The sequence below is a fragment of the Oncorhynchus kisutch genome, linkage group LG21 (assembly GCF_002021735.2).
Source record: "Oncorhynchus kisutch isolate 150728-3 linkage group LG21, Okis_V2, whole genome shotgun sequence".
Lineage (NCBI taxonomy): Eukaryota > Metazoa > Chordata > Actinopteri > Salmoniformes > Salmonidae > Oncorhynchus > Oncorhynchus kisutch.
In genome coordinates, this window is record NC_034194.2 from 28,025,078 (window position 1) to 28,047,123 (window position 22,046).

Here is a 22,046-nt window from a genome sequence, read left to right on the forward strand (position 1 = left end):
GTAGAGTCAACAGAAGTCAAAAATAGCATTGTAAATATTCACTTACCTTTGATGATTTTCATCAGAATGCACTCCCAGGAATCCCAGTTCCACAAATGTTTGCTTGGTCCATCATTTATGTCCAAATATCTCCTTTTTGTTTGCGTGTTTAGTTCACAAATCCAAATACACGAGGCGCAGGCCAGACAAAGTAAAACAATTCCATTACAACTCGTAGAAACATGTCAAACGATGTACAGAATTACTCTTTAGGATGTTTTTAACAAATGTTCAATAATGTTTTAACCGGAGAATTCCTTTGTCTTCAGAAAGGAACGCAGCTACCTCTCACAGGCGTGCGCCTGACTGAACTCATGGCATTCGGCCAGACCTCTTACTCAATCAGCTCTTATTCTCTCCTCCTTCACAGTAGAAGCCTGAAACAAGGCTCTAAGCCTTAGTAAGTGCAATATGACCCCATAGACACTGTATATTGGATAGGCAAAGACTTGACAACCTACAAACCTCAGATTTCCCACTTCCTGGTTGGATTTTTTTCTCAGGCTTTTGCCTGCCATATGAGTTCTGTTAGACTCACAGACATCATTCAAACAGTTTTAGAAACGTCAGAGTGTTTTCTATCCAAATCTTCTAATAATACATAGCTTAGCTTCTGGGCCTGAGTAGCAGGCAGTTTTTTACTCTGGGCACCTTATTCATCCAAGCAACTCAATACTGCCCCCAGCCATAAGAAGTTTTAAGGGCCTATGTATTTTCAATGTTTTGTTCACCTACACTTTAACCACAAAGTCATATTTCCCCCCTCTTCCTGGCTTCCCTCCCCCTTACCTTCTATGTTTAAGGTCAAGTTTTTTTATTTGTCATATACACATGATATACAGTGCCTTCGGAAAGTATTCAGACCCCTTGACTTTTTCCACATACCTCATAATGACAAAGTGAAAACAGTAAAACAAAAAACGTACCAAATTGTTTATATTGGTTCTACAGACAGATTAGTCTTCTCTTTCATCAGTAGGCACTTGCTTTCCAAACTGTACGTACTGCATTTTGAAAATAAAAACTGACAGCTGCAAACAACCATAGAAATATAATCCATCGATGGCAGTTCCCATTCAAGTCAGGACAGGCATCCATTGCTAGTGTACCCATGAGTTTAACAGTCACATTTCCAGGGTTAGAGATTACAACACCCTTCTATGGATTATTTGTCTATGGCCACAAAGCAACAAGCTGTAAATTTGACAAATTTGAAAATGTATAATAAACAAAACATCTTATTTACATAAGTGTTCAGCCCCTTTGTTATGAGACTCGGAACTGAGCTCAGGTGTATCCTGTTTCCATTGATCATCCTTGAGATGTTTCTACAACTTGATTGGAGTCCACCTGTGGTAAATTCAATTAATTAGACATGATTTGGAAAGGCACACAGCTGTCTATATAAGGTCCCACAGTTGACAGTGCATTGTCCGTAGAGCTCAGAGACAGGATTGTGTCGAAGCACAGATCTGGGGAAGGATACCAAAACATTTCTGCAGCAATGAAGGTCCCCTAGAACATGGTGGAATAAGTTTGGAACCACCAAGACTCTTCCTAGAGCTGACCGCCCGGCCAAACTTAGCAATCGGGAGAGAAGGGCCTTGGTCAGGGAGGTGACCACGAACCCCATGGTCACTCTGACAGAGCTCTGGAGTTCCTCTGTGGAGATGAGACAGCCTTCCAGAAGGACAACCAGCTCTGCAGCAGTCCACCAATCAGGCCTTTATGGTAGAGTTGCCAGACGGAAACCACTCCTCAGTAAAAGGCACATGACTGCCTGCTTGGAGTTTGCCAAAAGGCACCTAAAGACTCTCAGACCATGAGAGATTCTCAAACAAGATTCTCTGGTCTGATGAATCCGAGATTGAACTCTTTGGCCTGAATGCCAAGAGTCACATCTGGAGGAAACCTGGCATCATCCCTACTGTGAAACGTGGTGGTGGGAGCATGCTGATGTGGGTATGTTTTTCAGCGACAGAGACTGGGAGACTCACTGCCAAAAGTGCTTCAACGAAGTATTGAATAAAGGGTCTGAATACTTATGTAAATGTCATATTTAAGTTTTTTGTTGTTGAATCAATTAGCAAATATGTCTAAAAACAATTTTTTCTTCTTCATTATGGGTTATTGTGTGTAGATTAATGAGGAGAAAACAACAATTGAATCAATTTTAATATTAGTTTACATTACATTTTTTTTTACAAAATGTGGAAAAAGTCAAGGTGTCTGAATTCCTTTTGAAGGCACTGTACATGGAGTGCGCAGTGCAATGAAATGCTTACTTGCAGGTTAAAACTTCTTATGGCTGCAGGGGCAGTATTGAGTTGCTAATTATTAAGTATTGGATAGAAAACACTCTGAAGTTTATAAAATTGTTTTAATTATGTATTTGGGTATAACAGAACTCATATGGCAGGCAAAAACCTGAGAAGAAATCCAAACAGGAAGTGAGAAATCTGAGGTTGGTCGATATTCAACCCAGCAACTATTGAATTCACAGTGGGATATGGATGAAGTTGCACTTCCCAGGGCTTCCACTAGATGTCAACCATCTTTAGAAACTTGAATGAGGCTTCTACTGTGCTGTGGGGCTGAATGGGAGCTGATTGAGCCAGGTGTCACACGCGACCTGCGTTCCATGGCTTCTCTACAGACAAAGGAATTCTCTGGTTGGAACGTTATTGAAGATTTGTGATAACAACATCCTAAAGATTGATTCTATACTTAGTTTGACATGTTTCTTCGACCTGTAATATAACTTTTTAAAGTTTTTGTCTGACGTTATGCCGGACCTGTACGAGTGTTTGGATTTGTATACCTAAGCCCTAAAAAAAGTAGCTATTTGGACATAAATAATGGACATTATCGAACAAATCAAGCATTTATTGTGGGACTAGGATTCCTGGGAGTGCATTCTGATGAAGATCACCAAAGGTAAGGGAATATTTATAATGTTATTTCGGATTTCTGTTGACTCCAACATGGCGGATATTTTTTTCTTATTTTCTGAGCGCCGTCTCAGATTATTGCATGGTTTGATTTTTTCATAAAGTTTTTTAAAAATCTGACACAGCGGTTGCATTAAGGAGAGGTATATCTATAATTCCATGTGTATAACTTGTATTTTCATCTACATTTATGATGAGTATTTCTGTTGAATTGATGTGGCTATGCATAATCACTGGATGTTTTTGGAACTAGTGAACGTAACGCACCAATGTAAACTCAGATTTTTTTATATAAATATAAACTTTATCGAACAAAACATACATGTATTGTGTAACAAGAAGTCCTATGAGTGTCATCTGATGAAGATAATCAAAGGTTAGTGATTCATTTTCTCTATTGTGCTTTTTGTGAGTCCTCTCTTTGGCTGGAAAAATGGCTGAAATATTCTGTGAGTTGGTGGTGACCTAACATAATCGTTTGTGGTGCTTTCACTGTAAAGCCTATTTGAAATTGGACACTGTGGTGGGATTAACAACAAGATTACCTTTAAAACTGTATAAAATACATGTCTGTTTGAGGAATTTTAATTATGAGATTTATGTTGTTTTGAATTTGGCGCCCTGCACTTTCACTGGCTGTTATATCGATCCCGTTAACGGGATTGCAGCCATAAGAAGTTTTAACCTCTATAATAATTTTAAAAAACATGTTTTTTCTGGGAAGGAAATTCATGTGTGTTGACGAATGGTACATACAAAACACATAACAGAACACAAAAATATGTAGGCTACAGTACAAATGATTGGAAGCGTTCTATGCAATCCCAGGGTATATACAAATTAAAACTTAGAGTTAAGGAATTTGATGGATGTTGGCACAAACCTAGAAGCCACATTCTTAGATTTGAATGGGAGAGTTCTATACCTGTGCCTGGAGGGTAGGGGGCTATACTGGTCATTCAGTGTGTGTGTTATGTCAAATGCTATCTGTTCCCTCTTCTTCCGCACTCATTTTTTTGTAAATGTCATTGAGGGGTTCCTGGCTTGCTCCGATAGCCTTCCCACTGATTCTTATTACCCTGTTCATTGGGTTCTGACTTGTGTTCCCTAGAGCACCAAAAACACCCCATGATATTAAAGGTTAAAATGGGTTCTATAACTCATATAAAATGCTTGGAAGATTGATTGGTGTGCATGAAACTTCTTCAATTTCCATAGAAAGAACAGACTTTGTTGACATTTTGAGTGAATGTGTTCAGTGATTCTTTTGAAGGAGAGCTTGTTGTTGATGATGGTTCCTAGGTATTTGTAGTCCTCCACTCTCTCTATCTGTCCGTTAATCTCCAGCGCTGGGTTGGTACTGTAGGTTGGTGTCTTCTGAAGTCAATGATCAGGTCTTTGGTTTTGGTTGTATTGACAAAAACAACAATAGAAAAAGTAAGTACATAAAGGGAATAAAAAGCTCAATAAAATAATTTCACCAATTTAATAATGGCCAGTTTTTTAAATGATTTTTAAATGTTTTATTTTTACACGTAGTTACATAGCCTATATGGAAGTAACATACATGAGCCGGGCATGTTTACCTGTAGAATGGAATAGGTTATAAGATGTTTTCATTTTGTTAGTTCTACCCAACCTGGTATCAGAGCATTTCAAATTATTCTGTATGTAAATCCAAGACACCCCATTCAGTATGATATGTTACATTTCGTATGGTATATATTAATTTGTGGATGTCCATCACCCATTTCATATTTTATTTCACCTTTATTTAACCAGGTAGGCAAGTTGAGAACAAGTTCTCATTTACAATTGCGACCTGGCCAAGATAAAGCAAAGCAGTTCGACAGATACAACAACACAGAGTTACACATGGAGTAAAACAAACAGTCAATAATACAGTAGAAAAATAAGTCTATATACAATGTGAGCAAATGCGGTGAGATAAGGCAGGTAAGGCAAAAAAAGGCCATTGTGGCGAAGTAAATACAATATAGCAAGTTAAACACTGGAATGGTAGATTTGCAGTGGAAGAATGTGCAAGGTGGAGATAATGGGGTGCAAAGGAGCTAAATAAATACAGTAGGGGGAGAGGTAGTTGTTTGGGCTATGTGCAGTAATCTGTGAGCTGCTCTGACAGCTGGTGCTTAAAGCTAGTGAGGGAGATAAGTGTTTCCAGATTTTTGTAGTTCGTTCCAGTCATTGGCAGCAGAGAACTGGAAGGAGAGGCTGCCAAACATGTTAACAATATAAATTCCGATTATATGTTTCGAATTAGCAAAATGTACAATATGTTACGAATTTGCAAAACGTATGATATGTTATGAATTCTATCTTGATGGCTAGGTGGCTAACGTTAGCTAGCTGGCTAATGTTAGATAGGCTAGGGGTTAGGGCTAAGTTTAGGAGTTAGGTTAAAGGGTTAAGTTTAGGGTTATGGGAAGGGTTAGCTAACATGCTAAATAGTTACTAAGTCACTAATAAGTAGTAAGTATTTGAAAAGTTGCTAATTAGCTCAAATGTGCTAATTCGCAACCATTTGTATTATATGCCCATCCACAGTGACAAACTACCCTACTTTCGTTTTTGATTTAAGTAACCATACCAAACTTAATATATGATACTAATTTTAATGTCCCAGATTGATATTTACTATGTTCTAGTCTGAGACCAGGCTGTTCTACCACCTAGAATTTGCTCATTTTAAACAGGATTAAATATAACGTTGTAGTAAAGTTATCCTTCAGAGCCCTGTGTCACTGTCAGAAGATATAAGCCTTAGTCAGAAAAATATTCTCTCACCTCTTTGGTTTCAGCTAGCTAAGCAGTAGCTACCACCTTAGAGATCCTTTATTCTCTATTTTGGTTAGGTCGGGGTGTGACTAGGGTGGGCATTCTAGTTTCTTTATTTCTAGGTTGGCTTGGTATGGTTCCCAATCAGAGGCAGCTGTCAATCGTTGTCTCTGATTGGGGATCATATTTCGGCAGCTTTTCCCACCTGTTTGTGGTGGGATCTTGTTTTTGTGTAGTGCCTGTGAGCACTGCATTTGCTTCACGTTTCGTTACTCTTTATTGTTTTTGTGAGTTACATTGAATAAACATATGGAACTCTACGCACGCTGTGCCTTGGTCCGACATTCATTATAACGTTCGTTACACCTGTGGCTAACTCTACTGCTGCTGCACTTTGACTTTCTGTCTGTTCTGACCTCCCCACCTCATTCACTGCTGCCTCAACCTGCTTAAGTTCTGAATATCCAGACTCTGACTGAGTGACAGGCATTTTGCTGAGTGATGACATTGACATCTAACCGTTGCTGTAGGGGTGGGGGAGAGGTGAAGGGACATGAGCAGTATACTGTGTTGTGATATCTCAACCAATCACAGCAAGCACTGCATCACTCCAGGGGCTTCTTGCAGTGCCTGCCACTGCCTAGCGCAGTATATTGTGTTATTTATTTTTGTCATAAAATGTGTCAGTAATTTTGTTATTTATACTGCATAGCGCAAGTGATTACCGCCCGCTTAACACGGAAGCCAGCCACATCAATGTGTCAGAGGAAACACAGTATAACTGAGGTCAGACCGCAGGTGCCTGGCCCACCAGAAGGAGAAAAATTCTAGAACGTTGAGCGAAGTTCTGCACAGGCTGATCTTTCCTCTGCAAGGTAGTCCCGAGTGAACATCGATTAAGGGGTGTAAATATATATATGTATTTAACTACCTTGCAGAGGAAAGATCAGCCTGTGCAGAACTTCGCTCAACGTTCTAGAATTTTTCTCCTTCCCCCTTAATTAACACTATCAACATTTCCAATTACTGTGGGAATTGTGACAGAATCAACGCGATATTAGCCATTTTCAATGCAAAATACCGAAAACAAATGAACTATGCAAGACTTAGTATGTAAAATGAGCCATGCAAGAGATTTTGTTGCCGGCAGATCGGAGTAGAATTCTATTGCATTGACACATACATTTGAAGTCGGAAGATTACAAACACCTTAGCCAAATACATTTAAACTTAATTTTTCCTTACATTTAATCCTAGTAAAAATTCCCTGTCTTAGGTCAGTTAGGATCACCAATTTATTTTAAGAATTTGAAATGTCAGTTTAATAGTAATAATTATTTATTTCAGCTTTTCTTTCTTTCATCACATTCCCAGTGGGTCAGAAGTTTACATACACTTAATTAGTATTTGGTAGCAGTGCCTTTAAATTGTTAACTTGGGTCAAACGTTTCGGGTAGCCTTCCACGAGATTCCCACAATAAGTTGGGTGAATTTTGGCCCATTCCTCCTGACAGAGCTGGTGTAACTGAGTCGGGTTTGTAGGCCTCCTTGCTCACACACGCTTTTTCAGTTCTGCCCACACATTTTCTATAGGATTGAGGTCAGGGCTTTGTGATGGCCACTCCAATAACTTGACTTTGTTGTCTTTAAGCCATTTTGCCACAACTTTGGAAGTATGCTTGGGGTCATTGTCCATTTGGAAGACCCATTTCCGATCAAGCTTTAACTGATGACTTGAGATGTTGCTTCAATATATACACAATTTTCCTTCCGCCTTTTTTCTCCAAACATAACGAGGGTCATTATGGCCAAACGGTTCCATTTTTGTTTCATCAGACCATAGGACCAAAAAGTACAATCTTTGCCAAAGTCAAGGGGTCTAAATACTTTCTGAATGCACTGCATGTCCCCTTTTGTGTTTTACACTGCCATCAGATTAATTACATTTCTGTGTGCATGATATTCAGTTTCACTGGCATGTAGTACATTCTATGAATGGTTTTAAACAGCAGTAATTTATGTCTGAGATGATATGAACATGACTGGGCATTCTAACATTTCTGTATCCATTCATCATCAATAGCGTCTCACAAATCTTCCTCACATCTTTGTTTCACATGTTGTGTCATCGGGAAAGCCTCTATCAACCCTTGATACAGTTTGGAAATGTAACACTTACGCTGGGAGTCGGGAAGCAAGTTTAGGGAGTGTATTTAATAAATAAATGAACATAGAACAGAACAAGAAACACAGGTAGCGTACAGGCATGAACACTGGCACAGAAACAGTAACGCCTGGGGAAAGAACCAACGGGAGCGACATGTAGGGAAGGTAATCAGGCAGGTGATTGAGTCCAGGTGAGTCTGATGAGGCGCTGATGCCCGTAAAGATGGTGACAGGTGTGCGTAATTGTTACGGCTCTCGTTTGTGGAATGACCGGACCAAGGTGCAGCGTGATAGGCATACATCGTTCTTTTTATTGATGACACCAAAAGCAAAATAACAACAACAAAAAACAAAAGTGCACAGTTCTGTAAGGCAAAATAAATTATACAGAAAACAAGATCCCACAAAACCCAAAAGGAAAATGACAACCTATATGATCCCCAATCAGAGACAATGATAGACAGCTGCCTCTGATTGGTAACCAATAGAAAACAGATTTTCCCACCCGAGTCAAACCCTGACCTAACATAGAGAATAATAAGGATCTCTAAGGTCAGGGCGTGACAGTAATAATGAGCAGCCTGATGACCTCGAGCAACAGAGATGGAGTATACGTGACAGAAAATCAACTTTAGAGGTTAGTCAGACTGCCTTAAAATAGTTGAAATCTTTTAAGCTTCTTGCTTGTCCAGTGTTCACTGCACAGAGGAAATTCACCTCAGCTCCGTCACAGACTGGTCTTCCCTGGCTGCCTGACCCTGATGAGACCCCTGTCAACATCTGATCCTGCTCAGATGAGGCATGACAAAGAAGGGCATTGGTATACATGATATTAACCATGAATAGGATCAATGGTTCGACAATTGACATGACCATTATTCCCAGATACCAGATTGTAGCCTACCCATCAACTCAAGATGGAATTTTATATCCATTCACTGATTGTTATAATATACTGCAAAATTCACCTGAGCTCTGTAGACTGGACTTCCCTGTCTGTCTGACCCTGCATGGACCCCTGTCACCATCTGATCCTGCTAAGACATGATGAGCATACTGTTGAGTACTGACTTTGCACCATGACAGTGAAGCCTGTAGAGCTGCTTATACTGTGTCAGTGTGAAAAGTAGGGAAATAGCTAGGGAAGGCAGATCATTAACATTGCATTGCTATACTGACTAATAAAAACTCATATTGCGCTGAAAAAAACATCAGAATATCGGTCTTCAATCATTTGGCCGCTGGTTTCATCATTTGATTCAGGTCTAGTGTGATTGACCAATATTCAGCTAGATAACTAGCTAACATTACACAATTTTTGGCTAGCTCTGCTAGCTAATAGTACAATGGTATATCATCAAATGTACTTCTGTTAGATACTGCTACCTGAAAGATAGTTAGAAGATGGCTAGAGCTGAACTGGCTATGGTAGCTACTAGCTATCTAACTAGCTGCTAATAGTTCATTCACTTCAGTCGAGGGGGGATGAAACATTAGCTAACTTATCAGTTACACTACTAGCTCAGCACTGGGAATAAACATTTTCTGTCAAACAGCAGTTACCTTGCCAGCTAGATCAGTCAAATAAAGAGTAGCCAGTTTCTGCTACAACTCGGAGAAAAAGCGCAATACAGACAGCAGCTACCTCTGTTCATCTTTCCTACGCCAGCCTTTCAGAAGCTTTGCCTTCACACAGCCTGTCTGTGCGGTCTGTGGTGTCTGTCTGGTCCTAAATCCAGCCGTCTGAAACAGTAAAACTGCCTACCCGACTGCTCTGAGGCGTCCACATGGTCCTAAAGCACACCGGAGCTGAATTTAAATCACAATGCAATGATCAAACTTGGAGGGGAGGGCAACTTGTGGGGGGGGGGGACAAAAATGCAATTTCAGAATGTGAAGTGAAAGTTGCACACCTGGACTTGATAATGCATTGAAATCTATAGATTACAGAAGACAATTAGGAGTTTTTATGTGATACAGCAGTCGGGATTTTGTGTTTCAATGGGATTGGGACTGGTTAGGAAAATAGGCTCTAGGACAGGAGAAGATTTTTCCCTCATGGCTCTGTTAACACAGATTTTATGTCTGTGACAGAGATGCCTAGCAAATTTGTGATTGTCTGAAGAGACTCCTTGACAGCTCAAAAATGCTAACTTTATTTTATAGGCGTCAGTATACTGTAGGGGTTTCCTGTAGGCTTTATTAACTATATTTTATAGGCTACAGTATACTGTAGGGGTTTCCTGTAGGCTTTATTAACTATATTTTATAGGCTACAGTATACTGTAGAATCAAGTATGATGCCAAGGTACTTAATGTTGTAACTACCCATCCCGGGTTCGGGAGCGTTGTCATGATCTGACACTAATTAGCATAACGCAACAGACATAAATATTACTAGATAATATTCCTATTCATGAAATCACAAGTGAAATATATTGAAACACAGCTTAGCCTTTTGTTAATCACCCTGTCATCTCAGATTTTGAAAATATGCTTTACAGCCAAAGCAAGACAAGCATTTGTGTAAGTTTATCGATAGCCTAGCATAGCATTATGCCTAGCTAGCAGCAGGCAACCTGGTCACGAAAATCAGAAAAGCAATCAAATTAAATCGTTTACCTTTGATGAGCTTCGGATGTTTTCACTCACGAAACACCCAGTTAGATAGCAAATGTTCCTTTTTTCCCAAAATATTATTTTTGTAGGCGAAATAGCTCTGTTTGTTCTTCACCTTTGGCTGAGAAATCGACCGGAAATTGCGGTCACGACAACGCGGAAAAAATATTCCAAATTAGCTCCATAATATCGACAGAAACATGGCAAACGTTGTTTATAATCAATCTTTAAGGTGTTTTTCAAATATATATTTGATAATATATCCACCGGGACAATTGGCTTTTCAGTAGGACCGAGAGGAAAAATGGCTACCTCTGTATTTTACGCAAGAATCACTCTGAGAGCCATCAGGTGACCACTTACGCAATGTAGTCGCTTACGCTCATTCTTCAACATAAAGGCGTGAAACTACATCAAAATGCTGTAGACACCTTGGGGAATACTAGAAAAAGGAATCTGGTTCTGTTATAGTGGTTCTGTTATCAGTTCTGTTATACTCACAGACAATATTTTTTAACCGTTTTGGAAACTTTAGAGTGTTTTCTATCCTAAGCTGTCAATTATATACATATTCTAGCATCTTGTCCTGACAAAATAGCCTGTTTACTTTGGGAACATTATTTTTCCAAAAATGAAAATACTGCCCCCAAATTACAAGAAGTTAAGATCAGATACCACCTGGAGTTTCTCCCCTGATACATAGACATCTGGCTCAGTAGCATCTGTATCCCTATTTGTGAAGAACATGCAAACAGTTTTTTTTCACATTGAGATGCAAACACAAGTCACTGAGCCACTTTGTAACCTGGACCATTAGAGTAGTGAGTTCTTGTGCAGCTTGTTGTTTGCTCTTTCCATGCACATATATCACTGTATCATCTGCATACATTTGAACTTCAGACCCAGTACAGACAGAAGGCAGATCATTAATGTACAGGCTGAACAGGAGGGTCCCCAGTATTGACCCTTGGGGCACACCCACGTCATAGCTAAGAGTGGGCGACAGCTCATTGCTCACTCTGACACACTGAGTTCTGCCTTCAAGGTATGATTTCATTCATCTCAAGGCATCAGGGGAAAAGTTGAACTTGGACAATTTTGTGATGAGAATCTCATGGTTAACAGTATCAAAAGCCTTCCTTAGGTCCAGAAACACAGCCCCAACAACGCCCCCTTTGTCTATCTTGGACTTCACATTTTACAGAAGAAAGCAGTTGGCCGTTTCTGTGGAGTGTTTCGCTCTGAAGCCAAACTGCATGGAGTGTAATGTGAAGGGGTTGTTGTTGAGGTGGGCAATCAGTTGTTCTGCTACACACTTTTCAACAACCTTTGACACCACAGGTAGTATACTAATGGGCCTGTAGTTACTCACGTCAGCAGGGTCGCCTGATTTAAAGATGGCCGTTATTATGGCCGACTTCCATACCCTTGGAAACACCCCGAGACCAATAGATGTGTTGGTGACCTTAGTAATGGGGCCAATGAGTGACTCTTCATAGTTTTTAAGAAAGGTAGAGTCCAGCCCAAACACATATTTGGCTTTAGAGTTCTTTAGTGAGCTAATCACCTTGTTCACCTTTGACTCAGAAACCTCCCTTATGATGAAGACAGGTTGAGCATCATTTACTAGCACTGAGCCCAAGAAACCAGTGGAGGGGTTCTGTGTCAGTACCCTGACAGAGTCAATAAAGTAGGAATTGAAGGCTATTGCTATTTCGACTGCATCCTGTGTTAGATTGTTGTTTACCATGATTTCTAGTCTTTTTGTAGTGTTACTCTGGTCTTTCCCTGTTAACTTTTTTTAGATTCTCCCAGATCAATTTAGAATTTCCCTTTGCTTCACCAATTATGTTAATAAAAAAGTTTGCCTTGGCCTGTCTGATCACCTTATTTCTCAACATGGTAAACCTACGTCTGTCATGCTCTAATTTGGATCTTAGGGCTATTTTTAGAGCATCAACTCATTCTTTCATCAATTTCCAGATTTCTCCATTTAGCCAAGGAAGAGTGCTCTTTTGGCCAGGTTTGGTTTTGATTTCCTTTAGGAAACCATTTATTGTAGTCTGGATTGTGGATAGAAAAACTTGACTATCAGCCTCCACGTCTGTATAGGACAAGAGATCATTCCAGTTAATTACCTTAATTGCGTTTTCAAAATAGCTTAATTCACTCTTAGGTATTCTTAGTTGATCCGGCTTTCTAACAGTAGAGAGGTTAAACCTATGTATTTTGTGAAATTACATTAGTGCACATTGGAGGATTTGTTTTTTACTTCCCAGGTGTTGTAAAAATGTTGGGAAAAAGTGGAAAAGTATTCCCTGGAGAGTCCTGGGATCCCGGTTACACATGTTAAACCCTATCGGCTACTGTAGGATATGGCTGTCAAGGCTGTTGGGACGCATGGAGAGTCACCAGGAAATGTTTGACATTCCCAGTTCTGGACACCCATTTGTCTGTGTCCCGCATACCGAGGAAGAAGGCTATTCATTTGAAACGTTTGTGCATACAGTATGTATTTGCATGACATGAACGGTTTATGAATGATAATCCCCTGTTGCAGATAAAATACTGTACAAGAAAAAAAACTGGAAATAAGTTTACTTCTTAAGACTCTGGACTGTTTTATACCGGTTTCATATCATCACCATCTACACACAGCAGGAGGGATGAACACCCATACAATTACAATAATAAGTGATTCTACTTCTATTGTAAAACCCAGCGTTTAACCAGCAGATGAGGTGAGAAAAGGCATACTTTATACAACATATTCTCACGGAGGTGTACACACACACGTGCACACCCACATAAAAAGCTTCTCATGCGCACACACACAGACGTGTGCATTCACCATATAAAAACAAGTTGAATGACAGCAGCTACCAATGGATATGATACAGTACATTCAAACACAAGAGTTTATGTGCACATAACTGTTTCATGCCTGTATACATACACAAAGACCAGTTAGTGAAAAAAATATCAGAATTGGGCTGACTGTCTAAAACCAGCCTAACAGTTGCTCTACCAATTAGGCTACATAACATGAGATCTTCACAGGCACATTTCTTTCATCATTAGATAGATCAGCCATCACATTATTCATTTGTTTATTCATTAATTTATGAATTCTATTCACCATCACATCTATCTCACTATCTAATGTGCTGATTACAGTTCCAAACTGTTGGCTCAGAAATAGATTTCTGATTCTAATTCTGTGGTAGGGGGTTGTTTCCAAACGCAGCCATGGTGGGCCGGATGGCAGCCGAGCTAGCCACTGGCATCTTGTCAAAACCAATTCTCATCAGTGCTTCTGATGAGCATTGTAAAAAGTGGGATGGCACTGTTGTTCATCTGAAGTGCTTTTTCTGATTGGCCTGATCCAAAATTATACTTTGGTTTGTTTAACGTATTCTATATAATTTGCTTGAAAACAAATAACGAACTTGTCAGATCAACGTGATTTTTTTTTTGAATGAAAGCTTTTAAATTCCTTTCAACACCTCATGATCATTTGCTTTGCATAGTGATGTTTGCAATTTAGTGACTGCAGCCTAACAGAAGAGTTGAAGGAGTGGCCTATTGGGGGCTTGGATTTCAGTTTGTTATTTTTGGCCACCCGTGATAGTGAATGTCATTCCAGGTTATGTGTTTTGTTTTTTGTTTTATTTTATGATTATATGTTTACTGCCAGCACTGAATTTTTCAGTACAGCCTTATTCTAAAATGGATTAATCGTCATCAATCTATCCAAAAATACCCCATAATGACAAAGTTATAAGAGTTTTTAAAAATAAAAAAATAAAAACAGAAATACCTTATTTACACAAGTATTCAGACCCTTTACTATGAGACTGGAAGAAGTTTGGAACCACCAAGACACTTCATAGAGCTGGCCACCCGGCCAAAATGAGCAATTGGGGAGAAGGGCCTTGGTCAGGGAGGTGACCAAGAACCTGATGGTCACTCTGACAGGGCTCTAGAGTTCCTCTGTGGAGATGGGATAACCTGTGTTATTTCTGTTAATACATTTGCAAAAAATTCTAAAAAACAGATTTTTCTTTGTCATTATGGGGTATTGTGTGTAGACAATTTAAACAATTTAATCAATTTTAGAAAAAGCTGTAACGTAACAAAAGGTGGAAAAAGTGGTCTGAATACTTTACAAACGCACTGTATCAGCATAAGTACAAAACTGAGTACTCAAAAAAATGAGTCTGGAAAGCTCTATTGATGAGATCGTCACCATTTGGTTACAATATTGTAACCAGTTCATTTGAAAGTCTTATGTAAAGTAAATGTTTGGAGTCAATATTTCATCTTATGGAACCAACTTAATATTTTTTATTTATTTTACCTTTATTTAACTAGGCAAATCAGTTAAGAACACATTCTTATTTTCAATGACGGCCTAGGAACAGTGGGTTAACTGCCTGTTCAGGGGCAGAACGACAGATTTGTACCTTGTCAGCTCAGGGGTTTAAACTTGCATCCTTCCGGTTACTAGTCCAACACTCTAACCACTAGGCTACCCTGCCGCCCCAATATCTTGATTAACAGGAAATGTATTTAATTGCTTGTAACCCAAATAAATACATTTGGATAGGATAAATCCAAAGTGAAAAATCAACTAACATGAAAAAATGTTTTGAATATTCAGTGTATTATTTTTTTATTTATGCTATTCATTAGGTTTAACCAAACTGGAAAAGTAAGTTAAGTGTTGAAAGAATAATAATCAAATATAACTGTTGGCATAAAATATACTGTGTGATTCAATGCCAGCTGTTATATTTGATTACTAACGAACATATTTTATTTGAAAAAAACTACATTTGTTGTATTTGGTTTCGACAAATGTGTTGTTTTCTTTTGGGGGGGGGGGGGAGTATTTGATACAAAGAGTATTTTTGTTGTGTGTTAATCTATTCTCAGGATGTTTCGTACAGTGTGTATCCTTATGGAGCTTTACTCTAACGAAGTGAGGGAATAGCCAGAGGTTATCTGCCCTGGACACATAGCCCAAAGAAACTCTAACCACAACCTTAAAGGAAAAATCAACCCAAAACTACAAACTCCTATTGTGTACAGTATTAAATAACACTAATATGTGAGAACAATAATTTGTGGTTAACAAATTTTTCATTTTGTTGTTATAATAAGATTGGTAGCAAGATTAGGAATTAATTGTGGAAATCTGTTGCAGCTCAAATCGACTTCAAAACCCACAGTGCAATGTTCTCTCTATTGGCTGGTTGGCTAGCTAGCTAGCAAATGTACCTACATACAATAATACCAAAGTTAATATCGGCATGTGAAGTAGCTAGTTAGTTGTAAAATCACCAAAACACACTGCGCTATCAATTTAGGAGTCTACAATCTCACCATGTTCAACCTGCAGATTGATGTGTTTTGCAGTGGAGTCTGACATTCCAACGGAACCTTGCAATGCAACCTGGATTGAAGAGGCAGACAAATAGAAGAAATGTGGTAGACCCTCTGTTAAATTACATATTTCTTGAGGTAGGAATATCGCAAAAATATGATCAATGGCTCATTTGAGAGAAGACACTCTCCCGCGTTATGACATCGGCCAGTATTAAAATCTGACATGTATGATAGACGTTAGTGTAGAGAGTGTAGTGAGAGCGGCTTTATCGCAATGCTACATCATACCAGTCAATTGTCTGCATGCTTGAATGGCAATACGTCAGATACACAAACATGAAATGACCCAGTGAATTGAAAGAACATCACTCTGAGTTTAACAAAAACAATATAGCATTCAAAATGGGTGAATCTTTCCTTTAAGGATAAGGGAGCCTATCGTTACAGGGCTATAGCTTTCCTCACCTGTACACTCCTCTCTACCTCTAGTACAGGTAGTAAGTTCCAGCATGAAAATGTCATGATGGTGATCAATGTTATCTGGCTCGGGTTAAAATTAGGTTTTTGTCTAGGATTAGGCTCGGAGTAAGGGTTAGGGCTAGTGTTAGGCTTATACTCTACCTCTCCACCAGGCAACAAGTTCCAGCGTCGGACCATCACCATGGTGATCAGTTTGATCTGGCTGTACTCTGGGCTATGGGCTGTGTTCCCTCTCTTGGGCTGGGGCGGCTACGGACCGGAGCCCTTCGGAGTGGCCTGCTCCGTGGACTGGGCAAGCTACCAAGACTCCCTGAACCACTCTACCTTCATCATGTCTCTGTCTATCTTCTGTACCTTCATCCCCTGCCTCGTCATCCTCTTCTCCTATTCCGGCATAGCCTGGAAACTCCACAAGGCATACCAGTCCATCCAGAATGGAAGCTTCAACTACGGACACATTGAGAGGAAAGTCACTCTGGTGAGTATGCAAGGTTTATCTGTTGACTGTTTATTAACCATTTACCGATGTTTCTTTAGAGCTGGAATCAGCATTTGTTTTTGTTTTGTTGATAAAACGGAGGAGAGGAGCGTTCGGCAGCATGGTAATAAAAATGTGAAAAATATTTGCTGAATAAATAAGGAAATAGTAACACAATAAAATAATAATAATGAGGCTAAATATAAGGATTAGCAGTACCAAGTCAATGTGCAGTGGCACGAGGTAGTTGAGGTATTGAGGTAATACAGTATGTACAGGTAGGTACGGGTAAAAGAGACTAGGCAATCAGGATATATAATAAACAGAGTAGCAGCAGCATATATGGAGTGTGTGTGTGTGTGTGTGTGTGGTACAGGGCATTTGGAAAGTACTTAAACCTCAACTTTTTCTTCCTTAAAGTTAAGTTACAGCCTTATTCTAAATTGGATTAAAAAAAGAAAATCCTCAGCAATCTACACACAATACCACATAATGACAAAGTGAAAACAGGTTTTCACACTCAGACAAAAGGAACATCTATGCGAGAATGCTTTTCATTGACTACAGCTCAGTGTTCAACACCATAGAGAGTAAACACCTCCCTCTGTAACTGGATCTTGGACTTCCTGACGGGCCAACCCCAGGTGGTAAGGGTAGGTAACAACACATCCAACACACTGATCCTCAACACGGGGGCCTCTCAGAGGTGCGTGCTCAGGACCCTCCTTTACTCCCTGTTCACTCATGACTGCACGGCCAGGCATGACTCCAACACCATCATTAAGTTTGCCGATAACACAACAGTGGTAGGCCTGATCACCGACAACGACGAGACAGCCTATAGGGAGGAGGTCAGAGACCTAGACATGTGGTGCCAGGACAACAAACTCTCCCTCAACACGATCAAAACAAAGGAGATGATTGTGGACTACAGGAAAAGGAGGACCAAGCACACCCCCATTCTCATCGACGGGGCTGTAGAGGAGCAGATTGAGAGCTTCAAGTTCCTTGGCGTCCACATCACCAACAACCTAACATAGTCCAAGCACACAAGACAGTTGTGAAGAAGGCACGACAAAACCTATTCCCTCTCAGGAGACTGGACAAATTTGGCATGTGTCCTCAGATCCTCAAAAGGTTTTATAGCTGCACCCTTGAGAGCATTCTGACTGGTTGCATCACCACCTGGTATGGCACTACAGAGGGTAGAGGTCCTGCCATCCAGGACCTCTATACCAGGCGGTGTCAGAGGAAGGCCCTAAAAATGGTCAAAGACTCCAGCCACACTTGTCATAGACTGTTCTCTCTGGTGCTGCACGGCAAGCGGTACTGGAGCGCCAAGTAAATTACTATTTGCATTGCCCCCACCCGCCCCCTATTCTACACTGCTGCTACTCTCTGTGATTATCTATGCATAGTCACTTTAATAACTCTACCTACATGTACAGTGCCTTGCGAAAGTATTCGGCCCCCTTGAACTTTGCGAACTTTTGCCACATTTCAGGGTTCAAACATAAAGAAATAAAACGGTATTTTTTTGTGAAGAATCAACAACAATTGGGACACAATCATGAAGTGGAATGACATTTATTGGATATTTCCAACTTTTTTAACAAATCAAAAACTGAAAAATTGGGCGTGCAAAATTATTCAGCCCCTTTACTTTCAGTGCAGCAAACTCTCTCCAGAAGTTCAGTGAGTTCAATTACCTCGACTAACCGGTACCCCCACACATGGACTTTGTACCGGTACCCCCTGTATATGACCTCGCTATTGTTATTTTACTGCTGCTCTTTAATTATTTATTTTTATTTCTTACCTTTTTTATGTATTTTCTTAAAACTGCATTGTTGGTTAAGGGCTTGTAATTAAGCATTTCACTGTAAAGTCTACACCTGTTGTATTCGGCACATGTGACAATTTGATTTAATTTGATTTAAAATTAAGATTGAACTCTTTGGCCTGAATGCCAAGCGTCACGTCTAGAGGAAACCTGGCACCATCCCTATGGTGATGCATGGTGGTGGGAGCATCATGCTGTGGGGATGTTTTTCAGAGGCAGGGACTGCGAGACTAGCCATAATCGAGGGAAAGATGAACGGAGCAAAGTACAGAGAGAGCCTAGATGAAAACCTGCTTCAGAGTGCTCAGGACCTCAGACTGGGGCAAAAGTTCACCTTCCAACAGGACAATGACTCTAAGCTCACAGCCAAGCCAACGCAGGAGTGGCTTCGGGACAAGTCTCTGAAGGTCCTTGAGTGGCCCAGCCAGAGTCCAGACTTGAACCCAAATCAAATCAAATCACATTTTATTGGTTACATACACATGGTTAGCAGATGCAGTCTGTCAAAGAAGAAAGGAACTAATATTAGCTATGAAGGCTGCAAGAGAACAAGGTGACATAGCATATCTGAGGTATGACAAACTAATTGTTCACTTTCCCTCCCAAGGAGTTAGGAGGAGCGATAGACACAAGTAATTCCAGCCCCCTCCCCAGTCCCCCCCCCCCCCCCCCCCCACACACACACACACACACTGACTGAGTATCTCTCTCTCATATTCCAACTGCTGATTCATGAACACAATTCATGAAATATGCTGTCTAGTGCAGTCAAACAATATTCATGTATTGGAAATATCAGAGACTCAGGACTGAGGATGCTGAGATCTCTATACATGGATACAATTTGTTCAGGAGGGGCAGAAATAGTTGCAGTCCACAGAGGGGGTGGAGTTGCAGTTTACATCCAGAGTCATATTCCAGTAAAACAACGTAAGGACTTAATGTTGAATGGATTAGAGGCGCTATGGGTACAGGTGCATTGACCACATTTGAAACCTATATGGTTGCTGCTTTAGGCCACCTAGTGCTGATGTGAAATATCTTGATGGAATTTGCGAAATGTTGGATAAGGTATCTGATGAAAATAGGGAAATATATTTGTTGGGAGATATGAATATTGATTTTTGGAGCATAAACTGTCCAATGAGAAAGAAACGTATTTCTGTTGTCAATGTATGTAACCTGACCCAAGTTGTGACATTACCAACTAGAACGTTCACTAATAGGTCCGGTATTACATCATCAGCTTTTATCGATCACATTGTTACTAACATGGCTGAACATTGTTCTAAAGCTGTATCAGTGGCACTAGGTTGCAGTGATCATAACTTGGTTGCATTCACTAGGAAAACTAAAATACCAAAGGCTGGCCCTAAAGTAATCTATCGAAGGTCCTATGGAGGGTTCAATCAGCACTCACTCACTAGGAAAGCTAAAATACCGAAGGCTGGCCCTAAAGTAATCTATCGAAGGTCCTACAGAGGGTTCAATCAGAACTCACTCACTAGGAAAACTAAAATACCAAAGGCTGGCCCTAAAGTAATCTATCGAAGGTCCTATGAAAGGTTCAATCAGGACTCATTCGTGGATGAGATTAAGAATGTGCAATGGTTAGAAGTGTGTAGTAAGGGTGATCCTGAAATGTCACTAAGTTTGTTTATGAAATGATTTATGAGTATAGCTGATAAGCACGCCCCTTTGAGAAAATGCACTGTGAGGTTAAAAGGTGCCCCATGGATTGATGATGAGCTGAGAAATGTAATGATTCAACGTTATGATGCCAAAAAAGTAGCAGATAAATCTGGCACTTTGTTTGGTAAGCAAAATGATTGTAAATGAAGAAATCTTGAGACCAAGCTAAACAAAGAAAAGAAGAAGTGATTCTATCAGCACAAAACTGATGAAGCAAAGGGTGATGGGAAAAAGCTGTGGAGAACGTTGAACACTACTATGGGTAGGAATTTGAACATGTCCGCCTTTTTTGTTGAATCAGATGGCATTTTTATTACAAAACCACAATACATCACAAGCTACTTTAATGAATACTTTACAGGCAAAGTGGACAAATTGAGGAATGCTATGATTCTAACTGATGGCCCCATGTCATATACACTAAAATATTGTATCATGAAGGAAATGCAAAGCATGTTTGAATTTCACCAAGTAGAAAGGGAAGAGGTAGAAAGGATGCTGTTATCTCTTTTGGATAACAAGTCACCTGGTATAAATCGTCTTGACGCCAAATTGCGCACAGTTAATGCTAACCAAATATCTACCCTAATCTCTCATAGTTTTAATAAGTGCTTGATGTATGTGGTGTGCCCAGAAGTCTGGAAAGAGTCCAAGGTTATTCCACTACCTAAGGACAAAAAATCTGCCTTCACTGGTCCTTATAGTCGTCCTATAAGCTTGCCGACTGTGTTAAGTAAATTATTGGAAAAATTGTGTATGTACAAATCAAGGATTATTTCTCATGTAAAGGTCTGATAACAGGTTTCCAGCATGCGTACAAAGAAGGGAATTCTACAAGATGATTGGTTAAAGAGTATGGACGACAGGAAGTTAGTTAGTGCAGTGTTGCTAGATTTCAGTGCTGCTTTTGAGGCATTTGATCATGAACTCTTACTAGGTAAACTCAAATTTTATGGTTTTAAATCTGCAGCTCTATCCTGGATGGAAAGCTATCTATCCAGGAGAAGGCAAAAAGTGTTCTTTAATGGTAGCTTTTCAAACAGTACAGATATACACTGTGGTGTTCCTCAAGGAAGTTGCCTAGGCCCACGACTCTAATCTATCTTTACTAATGATTTACCTTCAGTAATGATCAAAGCAAGAGTGGTCATGTATGCTGATGACTCTACAAAGTATAGTGCAGCATCAGAATGTACTGAGCAGTGAACTAATAATGGTGTCTGAGTGGGTTGATATGAACAAATTGATGTTGAGCATTTCTAAAACTAAATGTATTGTATTTGGTTGAAAATATATGCTTGCTGAAGATCCCAAATTTAATTTGTCGATGAATAGAATGCATGTAGAGCAAGTGAAAAAAACGAAACTACTAGGCGTCATGTTGGACTCAGCTTTATCATGGTCAGAACACATAGATAATATTGTTATTGAGATGGGTAAGGGAATTGCTGTTACAAGAAAGTGTTCAGAGTATGTAACATCTAGCACACTGAATCAGGTGATTCCATCCTTGGTCCTATCACACTTAGAGTACTGCCCAGTTATATGGTCAATCCATGGTCCTATCACACTTAGAGTACTGCCCAGTTAT

The 22,046-nt window shown here is 39.8% G+C and overlaps 1 protein-coding gene and 1 long non-coding RNA gene across 2 annotated transcripts in view; one reads left to right on the forward strand and one right to left on the reverse strand.

Moving 5' to 3' along the window:
- Positions 1-22,046, forward strand: part of LOC109866233 (opsin-5-like) — a 52,977-nt gene that overhangs the window by 22,672 nt on the left and 8,259 nt on the right. Inside the window, exon 3 of the mRNA XM_031800163.1 lies at positions 16,595-16,920. Coding sequence (XP_031656023.1) covers positions 16,595-16,920 — 326 coding nt within the window. The remainder of the gene's footprint in view (positions 1-16,594; positions 16,921-22,046) is intronic.
- Positions 8,459-9,725, reverse strand: LOC116356217 (uncharacterized). The gene is made up of 3 exons (XR_004204703.1): positions 9,516-9,725; positions 8,921-8,986; positions 8,459-8,738 (listed from the first exon to the last, which is right to left on the reverse strand). It is a non-coding gene; the product is annotated as an uncharacterized LOC116356217 (long non-coding RNA).